At 45.9% G+C, this 24,047-nt stretch overlaps 1 protein-coding gene across 3 annotated transcripts in view; it reads left to right on the top strand.

The window, feature by feature from the left end:
* Positions 1-24,047, top strand: part of SLC4A11 (solute carrier family 4 member 11) — a 93,329-nt gene that overhangs the window by 15,080 nt on the left and 54,202 nt on the right. For 2 of the 3 annotated variants that reach the window (XM_052780835.1, XM_052780834.1), the window contains exons 1-2: positions 16,091-16,276; positions 20,623-20,669. In XM_052780835.1, the coding sequence (XP_052636795.1) occupies positions 16,201-16,276; positions 20,623-20,669 (123 nt within the window). In that variant the 5' untranslated portion in view covers positions 16,091-16,200. Of the gene's footprint in view, positions 1-10,244; positions 10,398-16,090; positions 16,277-20,622; positions 20,670-24,047 lie in introns of those variants that run through there. The other variant, XM_052780836.1, reaches the window with a different exon arrangement.

Raw genomic sequence — 24,047 nt, 5'->3', positions numbered from 1 at the left:
CAGCTTCTGGCTGACAGTAGTGTAAGGGTTTGGAGAAATGTTGCTGTATGACTTGGAGGAAGGACAAAGGCGGTTTGTCTTCTGGAGCCACCTACTTCATCCCAAGCCCACCTGCCACAGGGAACACGAGCACAGCTGTCTGTCCTAGTAGCTTGTGTGGAAAGGCTGTACGTGCCCCCTTCCAGGACTCAATGTCTTGTTCTCCTCCAACTGTCCAAACAAAAAAAACGGATCTCCAGATGTTTTTAGAGCACGTGTTTCTAGTTGTGACATTCCCGGTGCGAAGCTCTCCTGTGAGATGTGCAACTTGGTGCCATGGCACCTTAGAGCTACCATTAAGGACTTCATGAAACTGCGTATGCTTCTTTCCTGTTATGCTTCTGCATGGTTTGGGGGAAGGAGGGAAGGTTGCTTGCAAGTTCCTCTTCAGCCTGCACGCAGTATTGAATGCTGTACTAATTGTGATTGAAAATAACAGTGGATTTCTCGGTTATTTCATACTCAAATCTGCTGCCATTCTTGTTCCTCATTACAAACTGACCTTTTTTAAAAGTTCAGTTGCTGTTGAGTGATGAGTCACCTTCTACCGCCTGATTTAACTGAGGGCTTGTATGTTTTTGCACAGAATATACGGATAGCACATCTTGGGGGGGTGCCAGTGTGAATATTCACATCCCTCTGTGAGGCAGTGCTTCGGCTCTCTCTGTACAGAAGTTCCATGCGCTCAGATTCTTGAAGGCTTACCCAAAATCTTAATCAGGGCTAGAGGAAACCACAGAGAAAGAAGGTACCTTTTCACATAGTTTCAAAACTGCTTGTTTTGAAATGGAGCCACGTAATCATTAAGCTGTTCCTTGGCACCACTTGTTTGGATCTGCCAGTTCATTATGGCGACCAAGAGATGCTCTTGCTCACCTTTAAAATAAAAAAGCCAAACCACTAAGCTGTGTGTTGGGGAGGGAGCAAAGAAAAAAATCAAAACTCTTCCTTTGATTCCCTTAGCACTTACGTTTTTCCCCTTTCTCAGTAGAGAAACATCTTTTGATACTATTGCTCTTCGCAGAGTCGAGCTTTTTCCTTATCTCCTCCTGAGATCTTGCATATACATATGGTTTTCTGTATCCTTAGTAATTAAGATGTTTTTGTTTCTGACCGTATCAGAGGCTCTGTTCAGAGACTGTGTCTGTCTTTGCCAGCTAACTTTTTTCTTACCCTTGTGTTCTCAATGGCAGCTGCAGCAGTGTTAAAAGTTGAGATTTCAGTTTTAGTTTAAACTGTTGTAGTGAGGGTAATCTTGGCTGCAGCACCAAAGCAGTGCTTTGCAAGAATCTCCTGGATATTTACTGTTCATAAAAACTTACTGAAGTATTTAATAATTTGTAGCTCTGTTAATTATTGAGGAGCTGAGGAAAGCCCAGGAAGGATTTTCTAGTGAATGGATGCCAATATATAACTATTCTGGAAGTTCAGAGGGTTGTTATGGTCCCAACCATGTACCAGCTTATTTGATAACTTCTTAACTGGCTAAAAATCTGGAAAGTTAATCAAAGGAGCCCATGTCTTTAGCTACAAGTTCTAGTTTCCAGCATACTCTGATTTTCCCCTATTGCTGGAAGAACTTGACTGAAAGCCACTTCTGTGGCCTTTAGTGCATTGCAGAAGGTAAATGCACATAGTATGACTGGGGGAAAAAAGCTGTTTAGTAGTTTGCTCTGTAGAGGCAACATTAAGAGGAAAAATAAGGAAATGAGTTTGTGCCTGCCTGGTGAGAAGTTTTTGATGAAGAGTGTGGTGGCAGCAGGTATGATGGCAGCTGTTGGCCATGTTCTGTTTTCAATCCATGTATATTGTCAGTTTTAATAGCTGTCCTCTGACACATCTTGCTGATGAAAATCCACGTGTTTTACTCCTCCTTTTGAGTCTGTGGAACAAGCCGCTTGCATGAGCAAATGAACAAAATCTGGCATGGCCCAGTAATAGTTGGTGTCCCTCTACCTGCCCCATGAGCAGGCTGTGTGTTTAAGTCACTTGAATCTTCAGCAAGGTTGTGCAGTCAAATGAGTTTTCTTCCTGGCAGATTTAAGTGACTGAGATGATTGTGTAGACCCAATCCAAACCTGAAGATAATTGGAGTCCTGACGAAATGCAGCTGGCCATCAATGCTCTGAATAATTACTCATCGTTGTCTCTTGGCTGTCAGCCTCCTGTACCCTCCTCGGTGGTGGTGGGGAGTATCCAGTGCCTGCTACAAGTGGATTGGCTCTAAAGGCATTCGTATTAGCTGCAAGTGATGAAATTTTGCCAGTGGATGGTGAGCTTTTTAATTGACACAAGAACTTGCCCTGATAAGATACAAAACCAGAGGCTTTCTAGTTCCTCTTGCAAAATCCAAAGGAGGGAGTCCCAGTATAGCGCTGGGGATATCTGAATTGTTGCATTGTTTTAAAGCTGGCTCAACAGCTATTGCAGCATAAATTTTTGTCTTCCAGAACAAATCCCTCACTACTTGGTCTCCTCTGACTTATTAATTGGTTTTGCTGGCACAATAAATTGCAGTTGTGTTGAAGGGCCCCAAGGCCCCAGTCTGGCTTGGGATCTTTGGATGTATTTTATCTGCTTGTTTTTGTTTTTCGGTTTGCAGTTCAGTTTGGTATGTGTGCTGTGGGTTTTTTTTTTCTTTTTTTAAATTTGTCTTTCTCTGTCTTGGAATTCTTTGCCTAACTAGGAGATTAATCTAAATGTCTTTGTGAAACAAATTCTTTTGCAATGGGTTTCCCCCATCGAGATGCCCAGTCTACCAGCAGGAGATGCACTACTGCTACCTATGGAGGGCTGGAGAGGGTGGCTTGCAGGTCTCTTGCAGGTTTTTATTTTGGAGAACTGTCTGTCAGGAGGCCTATGATAAAATGAACACTCCTGATTTCTGTGGGTTCTGGTACAGAGCTAAAATTCCACGTGCTGCTGTGTTTTGTAAAAACAAAACAAAAAATAAAAACAAAGCTCCACTGAATTACTTGGATTATTCACAACATTTCCTAGAAATCTGGCTGCAAAATACAATACTGGAATTAATTCAAAAGTGCCTGGGTGTGTGGAGTTTTTTTGTAGCAGATCGGTTCTTCCAGTTCTGTTATGAATTATTACTGAAGTGGCAGCGGAAGCTTTATGTTTCCATCTGGCTCTTCATGACAAAAGACTGACTCGAAGTAGGGTTGGAAACATGCGACTGAAGTTATGGCCGGCCAGTAGTGGAGGGATCTGTTACTTAAAGGATGCAGGTCTGGTCTTGGTGACTCACCTGCTAGACGCTTTCTACTTCTATTTCTCTCTTTTTTTTTTTTTTTTTTACAAGAGGAGGCTGTGGTTTAATTTGTGGTCTTGAAGCACTCTGAAAGCTTAGGTAATGGATTGACATGTCCACAGCAGGTGGCCATTACTCCAAAAGGCTGCAAACACTTGTCTGGTGGGCTCTCAGTGACTGCTTGAGACCCAAGAAGCAGCACCCAAGAGTTCCCAGCTCTTCTGCCCCTTAATCTACCCCTGGAGGAGCTGGCATTGGAGGACACTTCTCTAAATCCCATCTAGATGACCCAGAGAAGTCATTAGTCTCTCTGTGCCAAGCCATGATATTTGGCTTAATAAAGGAGGTGGTCTAACAAAAGCATGGGAGGTAAGCTCTGGACCCCTCTTGCTATTTAGTTGTCAGCAGCAAACCCTTAGTAGTCCAACAAAGCAGTCTGTGGACAACCCCTACCCTCCCAGTTGTCTTCTCCTGGGCTGGCATAAACCACATCCACGTGGCTGCCTGCTGCACAAAGGGTAAATCTCCTTAGGACAAAAATAGTAAGCTTTGCCAGGGAATCTCTCGACTGTGAACCAAAGCAAAAGCTTAAAATTCTAGCAAGCATCCAGCTGTACGCAGAACCGCTTTATTTAATCAGCGTGGCTTGAATTTTTAATTTTGAGGGAGACAGCTTTGCAAAATGTTGCTTGATAGCAGCCTTTGGAGGGTATTGCTCTGCAGCTACAGCACTGCAATTGTTCTTGTCTGTGACATGGAGTAATTTGTTAGGAAGGAAGGAATCTTTCACAACTGCTTTTCAGACTCTTGTGATTTGAAACAGTAAGTAACCCCCTAACTTTGAAGTTTAACCTCAGCAGGAACATGTAAAATTTAGGGAAATACTTACCTGCAAGATGCTGTTCTAGCAAAACACAATTGCATTCTTTTTTTTTTTTTTTTTTTTGTCTGAAAAAGAAGAGCTATTTTGGTAAGTAGGTGATTATGCTGAAATCGGCATACGAGATGTGACCAGAAGCTTGCCTCTGGTTAGTGTGCGTGAGTAGGAATCTGTTTAAACCCTTTTTTCTAGAACACTGAGCAGACTGGAGAACTGATAACACTTGTACAAAGTTCTTCCAAGTCTCCCCTGAATCTTTTGATTGTTTTATCCCTGCTAATATTAACTAACCATAAGGCTATCTAACCTTTGGAGGCAACATGAGTCTGTGTTTTTCGTGCAGAGTGTAAAGGTCAAAATGGAGGTGGAGGCTCTGTTATTGAGTTTCCTTTTGCACCCAGTGTTGGGGATTTGCGTATTTTGAGTGATGCAGTGAATCTGCAAGCCTGCAGTACACAGGGAACAAAGCAAGCCTTCTGATGGCTTAAAACTCAGGCTGATCACTTTAGCTCAGGTTAATTAAAACTTCATGCCTTTCTTGAAAATTAGTGTCTCTTGTTGGTAAGAGCAAGTTAAAAATCCACAAGTAGAAAAATTAGATGAAGCTGACTTCTTTAACTTAATGCCAGTATCATGACTAGTGTTTAGGTAGATACAGGTCTTAATTATCTCTCTTGAGTTCCTTCACACTATATTACAGCTGAGCACTGGGGTGCTCAAAGAACCAGACCTGATTTTTAGGGTAATGTCCATGTCCCAGTTGATGCCCCCTTACCTTTAAAAGCTATTGAATATGTGTATTATTATTGCTTCTGTTGTCCTTCTGTACTTGACCCATAATTCTTCTGAGAAAGTGGATGCAAATAGCTCCTGGGCTCTTCCAAAACAAGAACTTGCAGACTCCTGCACTTGAATGTCTGACCGCAGCAGAGCTGGCTATTTGCCTGTGTGAGGTCTATGGCTTGAAATGCTAAGAGTGGGGCCAGCTGCTGGATTTCAGTTCTGAATCGACTGGGATCAATGACAAAAATATCTAAAGCAGCGATATTAGAAGGAAAGCCTTTGCTTTTTCCCAGGGTAAAATATTTGAGGCTGCTGAATCCAGCAGGAGCACAGTGCATACTGTTGCTCCTGTGTTTTGGCAAGGTGACTGCAAGTGCTCTTTTTGCAAAACCAGTAAAAAGGACTGTCCTGCAATTTGCTGCCTTCTGTGCCTAAAAACTCATTTGAGCAATCTGAAGTGGCTTTTAACATGGCTAGCTGATAGTGTTGGATTGCCAATCGTAGGAGCTCAAAACTCTTTTACTGTAACTAGCTTTCTGGCTTTTTCAAAGAGATTTTGTGGGAGCTGGGGCGGGTCCTGAAGAAGAGGAGATGCCATTCCATCTGGAAGCTGGGGCTTGGATTTGGCTGAGGCAATAAGCGTTGCTGTGCAAACAGGTGCTATAAATGAGAACACTTTTCCAGACTTGTAGCGTAGACTACCTTGGAAGATGAGGGTAAAAATGAGTGGTTTCCAGAAAACTGCTTTGAGTATTCAGAGTGTTAACGTAGCGTATGTGGTCCTTCAGAAATAAAGCCAGCAATTTTTGCAGAGACTTGGCAGAGGTAGATAACTTTTGACAAGCTTTGATTTTAGCTTTCCTATTCTGCCCTGCTAATCTAGCTACAAGAATATGTACCTTAATCTCATCTATGTAACTTTTGCTAAAACAGTAGCAGCAATATATCTGCCTAAACAAAAAACGTGTAGCATACGCATGCCCAGAAGTGTGCAACATCTGGGTAATGCCAAAAGGAAAAATGCCCCATCTCCCCCCAAAATCTCTTTCTTGGATGTTTGTCTGGCTTGCTGTGCTGAACTGAGTTGGCAGTAAAGTGTGGGTAGATGCATTTGCACTCCTAACCTCCTGGTTAGTGTGCATGCTTGCAGATGCAGATGTTGATTAAAATACCGTGATTGGCTTTGTCTCCGCAGAGGCACACGGAGGGGTTCTGCTGGGGCTGTGCCTGGCATAAATCTCATAACCTGGGATGTGAGATGATGTTGTTAGTAATATAGCTGCTTTTCTCCCAGGAAATTGAGTCTGATGATTAAGATTTTGTCTGTCTTGGAGCAGTCTGCAGCCCCTGGGCTGTGAGTGCTGCTCCCACGGAGCAATTAAGCTTTCCTAGGGAACACATATGATGTGGCTGAAGTTGTGATTCCTGCTAACTACTACTCTGCTGATTTTTATTACCCCAGGTGCAGCTGTCAGGTGCTACTAAAGCAGTGGTGGGAGAGGTAATGCCACCTCCGATTGCTGCAGCTCAATTCACTGCTTTTCCCAACAGAGCACAGAGCTCTTAAAACTCAGCTCAGAAGCAAAATAGCTGCAGGGCAGGCACCTTGTCAGAGCTGCGAGAGGGTTGATAGCAGGACTGGGGAGATGAAGCGGATCTGAGAAGATGATGGGAGTAAGGAGAGAAAGCTGGGGATGGATATTGAGGGATTGGAGCAAGGCAGGCCTGGGCCAGGCATGAGTTACAAGGGAAGGGGTGATGCTTTAGAGGGGAATGGCTAGAGAAACTGCCTTTTTTTTTTTTCTTTTTCCCAGCACCTGCATAAAATGGGGGATGGCTTATTTTCACGTTGTATATGATGGGCTCAGGTACAGAAAGACTTAGGGTCAAGGCATTGGCTATTTTTATGGCTGCACAGAACGAGAAGTGGATTTTGTTCCTGCAGCACTGAAGGATAGTACTTGCTGTCCTTGGCCTCCTACACTTTTCATGCTTTTCCATTTCTCTTTGCTATGAGGCGAGTCCTGCAGGGTGGACTGAGGGGGATCATCCTGACCACAAAATGTTCTTCAAGGTGCGGGAGGGCTGCACTGATCTTCTCAGCCAACCTTAACTGAGTTCCTGACTCTGGCCGCCTACTCAACAAAATCTTTCTTTCTTTGGGGCTTTTAGACCATATTTCAGGCTGAAGTGGCACTTCCTGTGCTCAGAGGTCTGACTCACCCTGTCATGTAGCTCATGGCACTTCGGCAAATGGTGCCTTCGTATGAAGAGATGGGTGGGTGAGGGGGGCACCATTTTGGAGTTCTTAAAGTCTTCCCCAGCCAATCTGAGGTAGTACATAAAGGTGTCTAACTCTGCCCTCCGCCTCACTGAAGCAACTGCTCGTAGCACAGGCTATAAAGTGTTACTGAGGCTGTGCTTCCATATGGAAACCTGATTGATATTCACACAAATTTGTGCAACAGCCGCGTCAGATCCCGCTCTGGACTTCTGCAAAACACCAAAGAAACTTTCAGGGGAGCCGAACAGCTTCTGCTGTCGCTCGTGGCATCTGCTGCCCTTCAAGCAGCGGGGGTGGCACTCGGTCATCATTAGGCGATGGGGGGAAAACAGCTGCCAGGGCTGGAGGCAGCTATTGAGCTGTGCTCAGAGGGAAAGGAAGGTGCATCTGCCATGCCCACGGCTCCTCTTCTCACCTCGAGGTGACCCTGCGTTTGACAGGCATAAGTTGCTCACGTTTTAAAATGCCTGGCAGACTAATAGGCTGAAGGATTCAAAACAGGAGTGGTTTGAAGCCTTGAGGTAGTTTAGTGACAAAGCAGACACCTGCCTGGGAGTGCAGTTCCTGCACAGCCCAGGTTTGGGATTATTTGCAAGCCGAGTGTTTTGTCCGTCCCTTGCCCAAGGGACGCGAGGCTCGGCTGCCTTTTGTTCTGCTCTTTCCTCCCCTAAAGAGGGAGGAACAGAGGATGCTTCCCTTGCCAGAGTCCTCGCTGACCTCTGCCCAACCCTCTGATCCTACTCCACCCTTGCCCTTCTTCCAGATCCTGTGCTGCTTCTCTCCTGTCTCCAGCCCTCTCTGCTTTCAGGGGCCACCGCTGCCGTGCTCTTACCGAGCCACTTTCAGCGGGTTTGGGAGGTGAATAAATAGTCTTCCTTGCTTGGCTTTTACCCATTTACTCATCTCTGTCTGAATTGCATTAGGACAGCGGGGGAAAACTCAACCTTGTTCTCTGAGCTGTGTGCTCAAAGCTGTCTTGCCCCCACGTGCCTCCCACCCGACCCACTGAGTGGGGAGGACGGAGAAGCACAAACCTGTTGTGACAGCTTCCCTGGGGCTGCAATCCTGGATATGGCAGAGATGGAAAAGCCAGGATCGTGGATTTGAGCCTACCCCAGGCTGATTTTTTGCTTTGCAGGGCTGCCCAAGCTCTCCTGGCACCAGGGGGGCTGTCAGCACTGGTGGGTGCTCTGCTTTGCCGAGGAGAGGTTATGGTGTCTGTTGTGTATTTTGGAGGAGCCCAACCCCAAGTTTGGAACTTTGCTTGGGATTGAGATGCTCGCATGGTGCTTCGTAGTACTTCGGATGCCAGCAGGCACCCTGTCTGGCTGTTGTCCGTAGCTCCGGGACACAGGCTGCCCCTCAATCCTGGCACATCTGCCAGCCCTTGTGCAGGTGTTTCATACCTGGTGGTTCCTGTGGTGCTGTGATACTCTGGGTATTGCGTTCAGGTTGTTTCCTATACTTTCCTCACTTCCCTTCTTTCTGTCTGTCTTCGGACAAGTTTCCATCGTGCAGGGATGGAAACAGCCACCTTAGCTGGACGGCACCCTTGGTGCGTTTTGCTGGCCATCTGGATGGGGACGGCAGCACCTTTTTGAAGCCTTCAGAGCAATTCTGATAAGACCGCTTCATGTCGATTCCCGTCAAGCAGGTAGACGGAGGAAGCAGAGATCAGGAGGGGGATTAACCCGAGTTGTTTGTCGGGTTTCCCATGCCTCGGACAAGCAGCTCAGAAGTCACCCGAAGCCTTGAAGCCCCTGCAGCCCTCCTAGGGAGATGCGGAGCGCTCGGGACGAGTGCCTGCCGGCGCGTTGCTTGCGGCAGGAAGCTCTGCAGCCCCTGTTCTGTGTCACCGGGTTCCTGTTTGTGGCCTCCCTGCTCGGGGCTTGTTTTTTGCGGTGGCGAGCTGTCAGCTCGAGATCCCTCCGTAGACCGCGTGCGCTGCCTTCAGCTGCTGTTGCCTCTACGTTTGCGTATACGATGCTTTAAAGAGAGTCACCGATATTTTAGTTTCCATTCAAGCCTCTGCCTTGAAGTTCACCCTTTTCATTTTGCTGTGGTGCCTAAAGGAAGCTAATGAAATATATCCCTCCTGCTTCAAATTAGGCATAAAAGACTTGTCAGAAGATGGGTAGAAGCTGCTGAATAATCCTGGTAATGTAAAAATTGACATTCTATAACGCCCCTAATTCTCCTAATTAAACATGATGCACGAGCATGCCACAAGAGTCCTCCAGCTGCTTCGTAATAAAACGCTGCAGTGAACTAGCTTGCTGTTGAATGAGGCTAGGTTAAACTCTAATTAGAAGCGTTGTGAAAGGCTAAGGAGTTGTCCACTGTAATTAAGAAACTTGTCTACTTTCTCGATGCTGCTGCCTCCTGTGACCTACTCCTCTGCCCCACGGGGAGCTGCGGGTCTGTCCATCCGTATCGGGTGTCTCCTTGGAAACCTTTCTTTTTCTTTTTTCTTTTTTTTTTCCCCTCCTCAGTTTCAAATTGCTGAATCGCAAGTGGAACGGCTGTGCTGCTGATGAGTGCATTGGGTCTAGGGTGGGCTGGGGCTGTGGCGCAGCTCTTGCTTCTGCGTCGCGACTTGGTGCTTTTATCGCTTACAGTCCAAGTTTTCGTCCTGTTTGGGGTTTTGTTTGTGTGTGGGTTTTTTTTTTTTTTAACTGAGAGGAGCGAGGCGTTGACTCTTGGCTTTGCCACTCACGCCATTTTGACTCGGTAAGCAGGCCGGCGCGCGAAGCCCGTGCTGTCACCCGGCCAGGCTCCGGAGCGTCCCAATCCAACCCAAAACGTGCCGGAGCAGATTGTCGATATTTTTCAGCCCTCGCCGGTCGAGGGCATGAGAGAAGCCTCTCAGGAGGCCGTGGCTACTGCCGAGGCCTCGCCGCGGCCCTCGGCGGCCGTGACCGGTGGGGATGCCCGCACCCCGGGCCGTTCTGGATCTGGTCCGACGCCGCTAACCGCCCTCCCCGTCTCGTCGGCAGGTTACCTCAAGTGCGACACGGACGATGGCTGCGAGGCCAAGGAGGAGACGGGGGGCGAGGAGCTCTTCGACGCCGTGAACTCCTCCATCGTCTCGGGGGACAGCATCCGATTCTTCGTCAATGTCAACCTGGAGGTGCCGCCGAATGCCACCGGTGAGTGACACCCCCCGCCGGGTCGTGTTGGGAGCGATTTTTTTGGTAAAACCTAATAAATTCTGGCTGCTGAACGGGTCTTCAGCCATCTGTATGAAGTGTCCTGACTCCTTACCCCCCCCCTTTTTTATTTTTTCCTAAAAAGGCCTTGAGTTTGGGGCCTGGGACCTCGCCGTTGCTCTCGCTGCTGTGGCCTGGTCGCTGGAGGAGAGCCATTTCTAGTGAGAAATCGGGGGGTTTTGGTGCGTGTGGTCCTGTAGATAATTCAGACGTGGCTCTGGGGTTTTGGAGGCTTTTTTTTTTTTGGATCACGTTTTAATTGAAATGCTGGAGGTGAGTCGGAGCTGTGGATCGCCCGGGTCAGCCGCCGTTCTCCACAGCAGCCGGTAAGGGTAGAAAGAGTGTGGAGGGGCTTTTGGGGTAGGACACGTGCCTTTTGGGTTTAATCATCCTGGCTGGAGGCAAGCAATCCCTACACCTGCTCTGTTGAGGCAGGTAGCAAAAATGAGGAGAAAACCAGCCCGTTGGACACCTCTGGTGGAGGCCAGGCCCCTACAGCTATATACTGGGAAGTGCTGTCGTGTGTCACACTCTGTTTATAAATACAAACTACCTGCTCCAGGTGAGGGCCCGAGTGCCAATGTCCCCAAAATACGCTTTAGAAGGATCCTTGCCTGCTTCGAAGCAGCTTCGTGCAGGGGAGGAGGACAGCGTTTGGTGCTGGGGGTGAACCCACCAGCGAAAAACACCCTTGGGGCTTCCACCCTCAGGCAACCACCATGTCAGCTTTGAGTGGTGGCTTGGCTCATAGAGGACAAGTGGCCACAAAGGAGGTGGTTGTGCAGTCACGTTGCAGATGGACACATGTGCCCCAAGCTGTGCTCTTTGTGTACTCCCTGCCAAGCCAGCATCCTTTAGGAACTTTGCCCAACATGGGGAGCAAGGTGGAGGGACTTCCAAACAGCCTAGTTAACACAAATTGTGAAGATATCTAAAATGCTTGCTATCAAGGAATAAAATTCCTAGACTGCTCTAGAGGTTGCTTTTGCCTGTAGCACCCCATTTTAACATCCTCTGTAATGCACATGCTGAATGGTGAAGGAGGAGGGCTAGCAAAACTTGGCTTTTATGCTGTGCGCCTAGGAAAATACAGCTCTAGGACACAGTAGTTGCTTGGGTTTTGTCCCAGCAGCTGGAGGCAGTTTGGAGCCTGCCTGTGTGGGCACTGACAATTTTGGAGATTAAATGCAAGGGCTCTGAATTATCCTTGGTGTCACAGTACTGGAGAGTCCTTTAAATTTGCTCAAAGTTATTTTTAGATTACAAGCAAATCCCATTTGATCTATAGTGAGCAATTATTGGAAAGAGTGATGCAGAATAGGCATGGCCCAGACCTCTGCTTGACTATCTTAAAGTCTACTTTTTGAATCAGAGCGGTGACTTGAACTTAAGAATAATATCTAGCAATTTTCAAGCCTGCAATTTTACAAATGCCATCTTAATTGAAAGATTTAAGTGGAACTGTACTCTGCTATGACAAGTCTGGGCTTAATGCCGTGGGGTGCATTGTTCGGGGATGAGGAATGCGAGTGCTGTGGATTCTTCTGTGTCTGAAGAAGCTGACTTTCCTTGTGTGTCCTCCTGGGCTTTTTATGAGTGTTTTCCCTTCCATTCAAAACAGGACAAAAAAGGCTTCCTTATTTCCCTCAAGCACTGATGTTTGTGATGGTGGTATTAGTTGTACCCTTTTTCTTCAGCTGAGATGTTTAGAATTTTTAAGGAAAAATGGACTTCTGATGTGCTGGAGTCCCCTTTCAGATGCAAGGATGGAGGTTTTACAAATGGGCTTCAGGCAGAGCAAAACTCCAGACTTTCAGTAAGGGCGGGTGTGAAGTGAGATTTATTTTTTCTTTTTTACCATGACAACATCGAAGTGGTCCATGTAGCCAAAATCCAGGTGGTTCTTTATCAGGCATAGCATTCCTCAGACTCCAGGTGTTCGAGTCATCTAGGCTGTCAGCTCTTTCTCAGAGGTGGTTTTACTGAAGCATCTTCCAGAGTGGATTTTGTACATACTAAATTAGTCTCTGGCTGCAGAGGGCATAGCTGATCCTCCTGGAAAGCTGACTTCTCAGGTGCTTGAAAGTGGATGAGATGAGCCCCTTAAGCTCTTCTAACAAAAGTAGCCTGAACTGCTGAAGAAAACCCCCTCTTTGCAAGCTTCCTAAGCTCTTTCCAGAAATGAGGTTTAACTATGCCATGGCTGAGGTATGTCCAGAAGTGTACTGTTTCTTGTCCAGCTCTGCAGGGGCATTTCTGAAAAGCGTCCCCTTGCATTGCTGCAGTTCTCTGGGATTTTTGTTTTATATTCAGGTTTTGTGTTCCTGGAACAAAACTGTGGAGCTGAGCACTTGCAGTGCTTGCCTCCAACAAGACAAGCTGAAAAGAAAGGAGGTAAAAAAAAAAAAAAAAGTTTTGTCCAGGCAATGCAAGATCCCCCAAACACCTAATTTCCAACCCCCAAGGGAGCTAGTGTGCCATATACAAGATACTCTGGTGCTCTTTAAACACAGAGGAGAAGCAAGTGTGGGAATGACATCTTTCCATCCCCATCCCATTTTTCTTGCTTTCTCCAAGCTGGCTGAAACCTTTGTTGAGCTGAAAGGCTTCCTTGTGTGAGAGGGCTCGATATTGCCCTCTTGTGTCATGCAACCCATTGCAACACTTGCTGGGGCTTAGAGAGTTGCTGCCTGGCCAGAAAGGGACTGACCATGGGCCACCTTCTGCAAAGAGGGCTCTCTAGTCCTGCCTGTGACTTGCTCCCTAGTGTCAGATGCACTTGCTGCATAAAATACATTTGCTTAATCTCCAGCAGGGAAAAAAAAAACCTCTAAGGTGACTTGACAAAAGATAAATAGCAGCTCTGTAATATCTGTGAGTCTCTGTGTGCGTTTTCTGGTCGTCACAGTTCGGTCTCTTGGCTGAACATGGTGTCCAAATTCTCTCCTGCTGGAGACCTTTTCTGGTGAGCTGCTGTGAGGTTGCTGCCCACCTTAGTGTAGGGCTAAAAGATCCAAAAATCCCATCTGGGGAGGGGATGAGCTTGTAACTCAGGGTCTGGGTGCTGGCGGGCAATGTAAGTGGAATTACAGATGCGGTAACAGCTCTGCCATCATCCTGTCAAGCTGTTAATCTCTATTTGATGGATGTACAGCTTGCTATGAGGATAATTGGATGCACTTTACTATAATTCTGTTTTAAAAAGATCGCTGTGTGGGATTGAATGTTGAGCCAACAAAACATAGCATGGCCCATAAAATTCTGACAATTAACCATTGTCATAAAATGCTGGGCTGTGCGCACAGATGTGTATAGAACAGGATAGCTTGAAGAAATGTAGGGTTTAAGGTATGGCTTATCTCATTTTTAATTAATACAGGCTGCTGTTCTGTGGAATATTGAGCCCAAATTAGAGCAGATGCCTAGGTGCTAATATGCTTCTCAGTCTTGACACTTTGGTCCTTTCTCCTGGGTGTTTTATTACTTCCTTGTAATAGCTGATGAAAAACTTTTTCAGTCTCTTCTGCCTCCGATGCTTCCAGCTTAGGTTTTGGTGGCAAGACTTCTGCTTTCAGCAAATGTTAGTAGCTCCAACATGAAGGGTGGGTCTTTATCTGAAGCTGAATGCTTTTGGACCTGGTATCTGCATTTTAGGGGGAAGATCAGGATGACTTTTAGAGACTGAGACTTGTTCTGAAGTCACAATAAAAGCGTACAAGTAAAATGTTAGGTCTGTGCCCTGCTGCATGTATTTTTGCCAGGAGTCAGTACTGCATTCCTGTCCCAAATGAAGTCCCTTTTCCCTGACACCCTTGCCTGAGGTCAGAGAGGGACCCCTACCACAGGAGCAGGGATGTTACCGTTCCTGTGCTGCAAGTGAAAAAGCCAGCTTGATGCTCTGTTCCCTGGGAATTTGTACCAGAGAGGATGAGGAGCATCAGTGAGTTTGGTGTGCAGTGGGGGGGACCTCTTTCCAGACTAGTGTGCTACAAGCCCTGCTTATTTCATAGCTACCAGGTTAGCTGTCTAGTGGCTTGCAGGCTCATATGTGGCTTTACAACTGATTTCCTATTCTCTCCCCTAGTTAGAATTGTATTAACCCTTCGGTCTTAGTGCTACGTGGGTGTGAATTTGACTGTCTCTTTGTATTTTACATGTGGGCTTTTCCATAAATCCTTCTGGAGCCTGCGTTGCAAGCATTCATACCTGTGTCCCTTCAGCCTGTTTGAAGAAACATCAAGCTAGGGGATTCAACCACTTGCTGCTTTATCTGCAGCATGCTTGGAAATAAATCCCTGCAAACGAATACGGCAATTTGGTTTAGGTTGAGCCCTAAAGACGGCAGACGGGCAATGCAAGCCTTACTTGTTGCAGTGGGCCCGCAAAGCGTGTGGGGCCACAGCCTTGCTGTCAGTCACAGTGTTCTTATCTGCTTGGCAGCTCCCTTAAATCAGCCAGGCAAATATTTTCATCATTTGGACCTTGTTCTTGCAGTTTGGGGTTTTAAAGTAATTCCTTGGACCTCGTTCTTGTAGCTTGGGGTTTTAAAACAATTCACCTTCTCCTCCTTTCCCCAGATTGCAGTAGAGGGGTTTGTGCAGAATTTTTTTTCTTAAACTTGGGCACAGTTTTTCAGGGATTTGTGGAGCGGTAGCTGTTCAACTTTTGCAGTATGCATTGCCATTTACAACTGATGCTCATACTGGTGGCTTTAGCTGCAGGTAGGTGCCTGAAGCAGTTTTGGCGGAGAAGATGGCAAAATCCTGATGGCAGCGAAAAGCCAATTGGAAAGCAGGATGTGGCTTTGTCGGGGTGTGTGGGGGAAATAACGGAACATGATTTACGCTACATGAGAAATTAAAGCCTGTTCCACCCTCTGGACAATTGATCATTCCTAGATACGGAGAATCAACAGTTTCCTGTAATCCGCTCCAGAGGCACACACGTGCATGCCTGCCGCTGCCGCTCCGAGCAAAACACAGCCCTCTAACTCATGGCCCAGCCCCTGCCGAGATGACTTGTTTTTTTTCTTTAAGGGGACGAGGAGAAATGCTAGATGCTGGCGCCAAGGATATTCCAGAGAGAGTAGCGTCCAGAGACAAGTGGTCTGGGCCTGAATGGGTATCATTCTGCACACAATAGTCACATTTCCTCACATTAATACCAAGGTCCTTTTTATGTCTCGAGGCACAATGCTGACCCACGCGTTCCATCTGATAACTCCTGTTTTAGCAGTTTGATGTCAGCGTGGGATGTTGGGCTCCCGAAGCTTCCTATACTCTATAATGGAAAGTGGATACACCGTTTGTGTCGCGGGGGGGGGAGATGGCCTCCCTCCGAATTTCCTGATGAGGGTGTTTTCAAAGCGGTGCTTACAAAGCCAAGGGAGGTGGGGGGGTGGGGTGGGTAATGCGAGTGGTTCTGCATGAAGGCAGTGTTCTCCCTCTTGGGTGCTTCACCTTGGGTTTGCTTTGGGGCAGCTTCCCCTGGCATTTTGAGCACTCTGTCCCTCCAGTTGGCATGGAAAAATGCACCTTTTTTCCCCCTGCCTCAACCTTAATGACAAAATCTATTGCAGCTTTAAAAAAAAAAAAAAAATTTTTACTTTTGTAGTGTGTGCATGTATGAGGAGTTGGAGGATGTGACAAATGACACAGCTCTTGGTGCTCTTATCTTGTCCCTGGCTCTGTGCAAGAGCCCTGGTCAGTCTGTGCTGTCCACCTCTCTTTGCAATTCCCCTGCAATGGCCAGAGAGGAGTGCGAGGTGATAATCCTTCACCTGCCCAGCCGTTGTGATGTCTGTGCTGAGCATTACTCAGGTGAGGTTTTCCTCCCCACCCTGCCTGCTCCTTTCCAGCCTGCTCCAGAAACTTGCAGCTAGTTGCTTATTCCCACCTGCCTTTAACCTCGGTGTTGGTTTAAGAAGGATGAACCCAGCTGATTTTTAGGCTTTCTGCTGCAGCTCAGCCCACCACCCTATTGTGGGAATGTGGGATAGTTGGGGCACAATTATTTATCTAATGATATTTAACGAAAATTACTCAAGTCTGATGGGGATGAGTCCGGACTCGGCATAGCCATGGCAGGACAGCAAAACAGAGGATCCCCTTGAGATCCTGCTTGTGCAAGCCCTCGCTGCCAGCGATGAGTTAGTTTTCTCCACTGCTCCTAACAAGCTCCTGACATGCCATGTGCTGATGTGTTTTTATTTATATTTTTTTTAAGGCAACAGATTCTAAAAGCAGAACAGTTTTTGCTGCTTGCAATGTGGTTCAACAGAAGTGACTGAGGCTTAGATTTGCTCAGACCCCAGAAGAAAGCCCAGATAGAAAAGGAGATTTTATAATAAAAACCCTCAAACCTTAAATAGTTCCACTTGCACAAGATCCTTGGTATTTTCTGAGAAAACTGGCTGAGAAAACCATGCTAGTGCTACTGCAGTATTCTGCTCTGATTTAGTAGCCGATTTACTATGCTGGTAGATCTAAAGTAACATGCACTGATACCTGCACAGCCAAAAAGTTCCTGCTCTCCAATTTCTGCTCCTTTATCCCCAAGAAAAATAGGGTCTTAAGATGCTATAGACATCCAGTGGTGGCTTCACTTCAAAGACTTTTGGGTCTTCTCAGGTGTTAAGGGCAGCACTGGGGACCGGTACAAGAAAAGGGATGGAAAGGAGATCTTAAGTGAAAGGAGATCTCTTAAGGCAAAAGGTGAAAAGCCTTAAACTTTGGCATGTGACTTTCATGGGTTTGTTTTCAGGGTTGTCTTTGCATAGATGTCATTAAACAGGGGTGGAGGGGAAGCAAGTAGGGGATTTCATTTCTCTGGGTTGCTATCAGGGATGTTATGTAAAGGGCAGCTGGAATGAAACAGCTTTGGAGTATAGGAAATAAATTTCCTGCTACAGTTCTCGCTTCCAAGTATTAAATCTCCTTGTTCATGTCGAGAAGCTGGATGGGTCCTGTTCTTCTGCAAATGGTGGGAGATAAAAAATGGAGGCATGCCACAGTGCCCTGGCAGGGCTCTGAATGTGCCGACACGAGGCCGCAAGTGTAAGTCTGATGTTGGCAATTCATCAGTGTTGCTAAAACTGAAGTGAACTCCCAGCGAGTCACTTGTAGCGTATTCAGTAATGCTGCGTGTTTGTGTGCATGCATCCTAGAAATTCGGGATATGCGTGTCGCCTTGATGTGGCTGCCAGGGGATGTCGGAGATGCATTGCTGACTTTTTGGTTTTCCCCTGGGCAGGACCTGGAGCACAGCCTAACAGATAAGGTCGGCCACCCCTGGCAGCTCTCCTTTAACTGTGTACGAGGACAGAGACAATAATGCCTGTAGCTAGCTAGCTTGCTGGAAATAGGCTTTTGCAGCCTCATTTGTCCAGCAAGGAGGACCACAAAAATAGAAATGAAAATTTTATCTGTTCCTGACCTTTCTGTTTAAGTATGCTTAATCCTGACATTCAAGTATGAGATCTAGTTATCACTCCTGGTAGCGAGATGTAGTTGATGATCCATGGGTAGTTTCTTCCTTCTCAGTAGAGGGTGAATCCGTGGCTTTCTGTATCCATTTTGTCCCTGTGAAGGGCTCCTCTGTGGAGGTGCAAGGGTCAAGCGTGTTGCATCTTTTCAGCCCTGCATGACTGGAGGGAAGCAGCGATAATGCCGTGAAGGAGGAGGAGATGAGTGGCAGGCTGGTGGTGGTTGGTCTTGGGCTTTAGCCAAGCTATTTCCCGCTGGATGTGTCACAGGCAACCTCATGTTTTATCCCACATCGCCTAGTGGGTTCCCCTGCGGTAAGGAAATGGGTGGTTCCTAAGCCAGGAAGAAGAGCACTTGGGAAGTGTCTGCATTCCCCCCCCCCCCCCCATTTTTCACGTTCCACTGGATTTGCTGCTATCCCTGAGTAATGTTATAGCACTCCAGTGAGCCTTTTAGATAACAGCCTGGAACTGGGATGGCTGTATCCAGCTGTCTCCTTTCCCTAGATCAAGTCTGAGTGGTGTATTGCTTGGATGAAATGATGAATGAGGTTCTGGGCCTTACAAAGCATCTTCTCCATACCCAGAACAGCTTTTTTGAGAAGTTTGAAAGATCCCAGTCCGACAGATGTAATTAGATGGGTTTGCTTGTGTTGATAAAGCAACACTTCGCTCATCTGAGATGAGTACCTGAGAGAGCTGTCAGCGCAGAAGATTGATATGTGCTTGAAACTGATAAGAGGAACCAAGAGTTGCTGCGTGATAAAACGACAGCATAAATTTCTGTTGCGTTTGCATGCATCCGTAAGGACAGACTGCAGATACGCAGATATCTTTTTAGCACGTGCTTGCTGTTGTTCAGGGTTGTGGGCATTTTTTGTCTTTCTAGAACTATTTCTTGCAAGAGCAGAGAAACCAAAATATGTTTTCTCCTCAGTGAATATTTATGGCTCCCAAATCTTCCAGCATGCTTTTGCATGTGTAATTAGGCTGTAAGCTGAATAAGTGAGCATTGGAGAACTACAAATGTAAGAGCCTGGGGAAAACGCTTGATGTTTCTGGTTTATTTGGGTGCTTGCTTTTTAATAATAAATAACATTTTTTAGATGAAACAGTTTGTCTCTTCCAAAGCATGTGTCAAAAACAGTAATAATTGGGACTGTTGCACCAGCAGACTTGTCTAGTTAAGTGCTGCTTTTAATCACACATACAGCATCCAAGTGAACTTTGGGAGAAGTTGGGTGATGTAACCAAAGCCTCTGAACCAGCTTATTCTGTTTAGTGGGAGATGAAGGTAATCCTTTCCCTCTTCTCTACTGCAGTCAATTCTGTTCCCAGTTTGAGTTGCAGCCTTTTAACCCCACTGTGGACATGACTTGAATTCCTGTTTGATCAGGGATGGTTTTGGTTAAAGCAGCTTTCTGTGTGCAAAAAAATGATGTGCTTTTTTGGAGTTCTGGTGTTTTCATGGGAATTCCATCCTCAGCTTATTTTTTGGAGGGTAGTAGGGCTGGGCTTAAAGGTGTCTGTGTGTGTGGTCAGCCTGTGAAATGGGATTGCAGGAGTTCTTATAGGTTAGGATTTAGAAGTCCAGATCTGGAAAGGAAGCAAAACCCTCATCTGAATAGCTGTAACTCTGTGTTACATCTCTGTACTTTTCCACAGCTTGGTCTCTCTGGAAAAGTTTTTGATTTTCAGTGGGTTTTTTCCATGCTGTCACTACTCTCATTTGAATGAAAACTGTTCACGTGTTTTGTGTATAATTTTGGTAGCAGCTCAGTCTTGTGGGGTTTTGGGGGAGTATGAAGATGAGGACTTAAGGAGAAGGATGCATGGACAGTACCTGTGGTACTAGTGATGCTACAGAGAAGCTGCCTTGGATGTAAGCAGTATGGAGTGGTCTTGTGGCAAAAAAACCCTGGGTTTTATTTGTTTTTTTAGCTTATACCCCCAAAATTGCTTCATAGGTACCCAAAGAAAATGTTCGTGTTGGCGCTTGGAAGTTTGAACTGGGAACTTCCCGGGTACCCCTGTCCCTGTATCTCGGCTGCATATTAAGTGACATTTATAGTCTCTAAACAGCAGTTTTCTTTCCCAAGAACTCTGTTGCTTTACGCTTAGATTTATGGAGGCAGCGTGGTGAGTTGACAGGACATTAATGTGCTCATCTTCAAGTCACTGTGTGTGATCTCTCGCAGCCTGCTCCCTTGGAAGTGCCTGGGTGTTATTGTTGACTCTTTAATGAGGACAAGAATGGTTTCCAAATGAGCGTGACTCATGCAATCTTAGCCTCAATCTATCAAACAACGATGCATTGGATTAAATGATTACCTAAAGGATTAGGAGTTAGATTTTTTTGGAGGAGGCAGGGGGTAGGGGGAGAAGCGAAGAGTAGAAATACGTAGGGAATCTGAAAAAAACCAAACCTCAAAAGAAAAAAAAGCTGCAAGACACAAACCTCAACTGATCAGATAATGCCAAAGGCTGCTTCTACACTTGGTTTACACTTCCAGAATGCGAAATGTTGCAAAAATTGAATCTCTGCTTTTCTCTAGAGATCATCCTCTGCCAAGAAAGTGATACTTCACCTTGTTCTGAGCCTTCTGCTTGGTTCCTGCTGCCTGTCAGGTACCTGCGATAGTACACTCTTCTGATTTTATTTTATTTTTTTCCCCTTTCCAGCTGAAAGTGAAAGTGCTGGCTGCGTGTTACTGCACACATCAAGGAAGGTAAGTAGGGATGCTGTGTGATCTATTTATTTTTTTGATCATCTAGAAGCAGAGAAAAGAATCTTGAAATGCTGTGGGGAGTTGGTTTCTACTGGCCTAAACAGAAGGCATATTAATGCCTCTCTCCTTGAATTCCTCTGTCTTTCTTTAAACCTAAAAGGCCACGTGCTGCTCGTTCTCCAAACAATTTCTCTGTAATACTGATTGTTCCACTGCTTTTTGTCCCAGACAATTCCTTGACATGTTAATTCATCACTTTCTTTTCTGCAGCTGCCTGCAAAGGGATCCAAGCATACACCACAGAGATTCAGGCTGCTGAGCTCCTCTTGAGCCGAAAGCAGAAACACCCAATAGACATTGCTGTGATTTGGTTTCCTGTTTATTCCAGCTAATCAGGTCTGCCTTCACAAGGTTCAGCAGGAGTGAATTCCCTGGAAACATGTAGTCTAGGAGGATGATTAGGAAACAACACTTAGTTTACACTTGCTCTTGAGACCCTAACTCAATAATGATAAGGTGAAAATACAAAAAAACCTCGTATAGGCTGTATTACTACAAACCTCTGACTGTGAAAGTACACAGAAAGTATGCAGAGAGGAAATGGGTTGATATTTAATACCACATGAAGTCTTGGTCTTTGGGGCGGTGAGGCATGGCTCCTAGTACTTTAAGTTGTCTTGACTCTTGCCTCGTCTGCTGGTTGGAGGGGCTGGCTGGCTGCACGAAAACTTGTAGCATTGCTGATCCTGGTAAATCATGTATTTCAGGCTTCATTGAAGGTTGTAACTTGGGTTCTTAAATCTGTGTGACAAAGCCTTGGGGGCTTTTTAGGGAATACCAGAGAGCTTTCTAACTCTGCTTTTCTTTATGCCTCTGAGACAGCTCAAGTCCTGAAAAGGTATTTCAGCAGGCTGAATCAGTAGGGGGATGAAAAATAGTGTGAAGAATAGCTGAATTAGTAGAAGAAACCTTGCCAAAAAAAACCCCCAAACCCCCAAACCAAACAAACTCAAAAACCCCAATCAAACAAAAAAAACCAACCCCCAAACCCTAAAACAAACCCAGCACCAACAAAAAAATTAAATGTATCTTGATATTAAGTCATAGAAGTTAAAATAAGCTATTCTGTGCTCAGGAATGGAAATGTCTGTCAATAGTTTGTCTTGTCTAATACTAGTGCCAAGGTTCTCCAAGTTGTATGCACTTGACTGAAAGTAACCTAAGAACTTAATCACTTAAAGTGCAAATTTTAAGCCCAAATGCAGGATCTGCCTCTGATAAGAAATAGTTGGAAGCTGCTAACACATAAGTGTCTCTTCTATTTAATTTTTCCTTTTTAGAGCTGTAAGATTCCTGCTTTTCTGGCCTATAGTTCATGCTTGAGCATTTTAGTATGCTGTTGAGCAACAAATACCAGAGAGCTAGCATGCTTTAGTAGGGCTTGAGAAAAAGATACTATTGCTAGTTTTTTGCCTCCGGGGAGGACCAGTGGAAATTTTGCACTTCAGATGCAAACGAAATTGGGACCTGAGTCATGGAGGAGATGGCTTTGAGTGTCTGGGAAGGGGGAATTGCTAGCAGAAAAGTGGTCAGGTCAGAAGCTTGGTCTGGAGATGTTTCCCTGCTAGGTTGTCCCTGTCTCTGGTGGTAGCCTGTAGTTCTTGTGTCCCCTCAGGAATGCTAGAAGAGCAATCTGTGTCTTGGGCAAGTTGCTATCTGGCATGGCACTTGGTAGGCATAAATAAGGAGAAGCTCCTTGACATGGTTTGAACTATTTAATCACCATCACAGTGTGTTTGAGGGAATTGGCCCAAGTGACCATGGCAAGAGCATAGGTAGAGCTCTGGCCAGGACAACATGCTTCTTGGACACTCCTTCTTGTAAGGTTCTTGCAGTGTCTGTAAGTGGAGGTGGCCTCCAGAGCAGCCACCCAGCAGAGAAATTGTGTTTTGGGCCTTCTTGATGAATGTTAAGAGCTCTTTTTTGTATGGATAGCGTGTGACTTTGGCCAAGAGACCTTCTTGAAGTTAGGGGAGGTTGTTTCAATGTGTTTCCCCTTTGGCACAACAGCCTCCTTTCTTGCCACGATGCAATGTGCAGCTTTGCAATCAAGGATACTCAATGCTATTAAAACAGCTATTGGGTAGCTGTCTTGGGTTTCTTGCTAAGCAGTTTCGGCATCAAGTTTCCAGCATCAAGTATCCTGGTGTGGCTTGACTATCTAGCTAAAAATATTTGTGAAGGAGCAATCATTAATCTCTCTGGAAACCACCAGGTGTCCTGACTGGAACAGTTCTGTTTGAGCTATCTCTGAGGCACTGCTGTACCAGTGCTTGCACTAATTTGATTTTGGTTTGTCTCAGGGAGTGATGTATTTATATCCTTTCACGGTGGCTAGTTGGCTTGTGATGTTTGATGTACATATCTTCCCCGATGTTATGGGAGTAATAATAAGGATGGGTATTGCCCCTATTTCCTATGAAGGACCAGGAAGAGGGGAGTAAAACAGGACTGGCATGGAAAATTATTTACCCAAGGCATTGCCTGAAGCCTCTGGCAGAGCTGGAGCTCAATCCTTTTGAATTGCAGTAAGCTGCTGACAGTGCTGTCCTGCCACAACAAAAAAATGATGCTGTCATGAACAGCTTGCTGGAGGATCAGTGTTGATGGAGATGTGGGCAGATAATAGCCCTCTTCTGAATGCCTTTGATTCATTTCTGCTGTCCCTCAGCTATCCCTCAACGTTCTGCTTCTGGTGACTTCTGTCATGCATGGGAGAAGTTGGTGATACGAAGCCACTCTTGCTGTTTTGAAAGCTCCTCAGCACTGATGCTCCTAACCTTCCTCATGCCTCCCTGGGTACCTCCTCTGCCATCCACCTTGTTAAATCATGTCGAGGTCTTTTGGCCTCTTTGCTGTTTAAACCTACATCGTAGGTTGGACTCCGCATGCCAGACAAGCTGGAATGAGTTACTTTTGGGAGGCGGTTGCTGGTCATCTGGTGACCCTGTGAACACCAGTGTTACAGATGGTGTTAGGTGTTTTAACCTGCTCTCATGCAGTGATAATTTGAGACTGACTCGGCCACTTGCAGTTATAAGGTCTCTTTTAGGTGGAGTTGTAATGTAGTTGTGTCACTGTCTCCCCTCCTAAGAGCAGATGGCAACAAAGCCTTTGGGGTGGGAGCTGAAATCCTTCAGAGAATCCTCCCTCTCAAGGATGCTATGTAAGAAGTGATTGATGCGAAGTAAAACAGTGCTAATTGCAATGGATGTGTACTGACAACTTGATAGTTGCTGTGATAATTACAGTAATTAGTGAGATACTAGCATTTTTTCCCTGTGTCTAGGCTATAAATGGAAAACGTAGAGAGGGTAC

Source organism: Harpia harpyja, chromosome 2 (genome assembly GCF_026419915.1).
Source record: "Harpia harpyja isolate bHarHar1 chromosome 2, bHarHar1 primary haplotype, whole genome shotgun sequence".
NCBI lineage: Eukaryota > Metazoa > Chordata > Aves > Accipitriformes > Accipitridae > Harpia > Harpia harpyja.
This window is presented reverse-complemented; position numbering and strand designations above follow the sequence as displayed.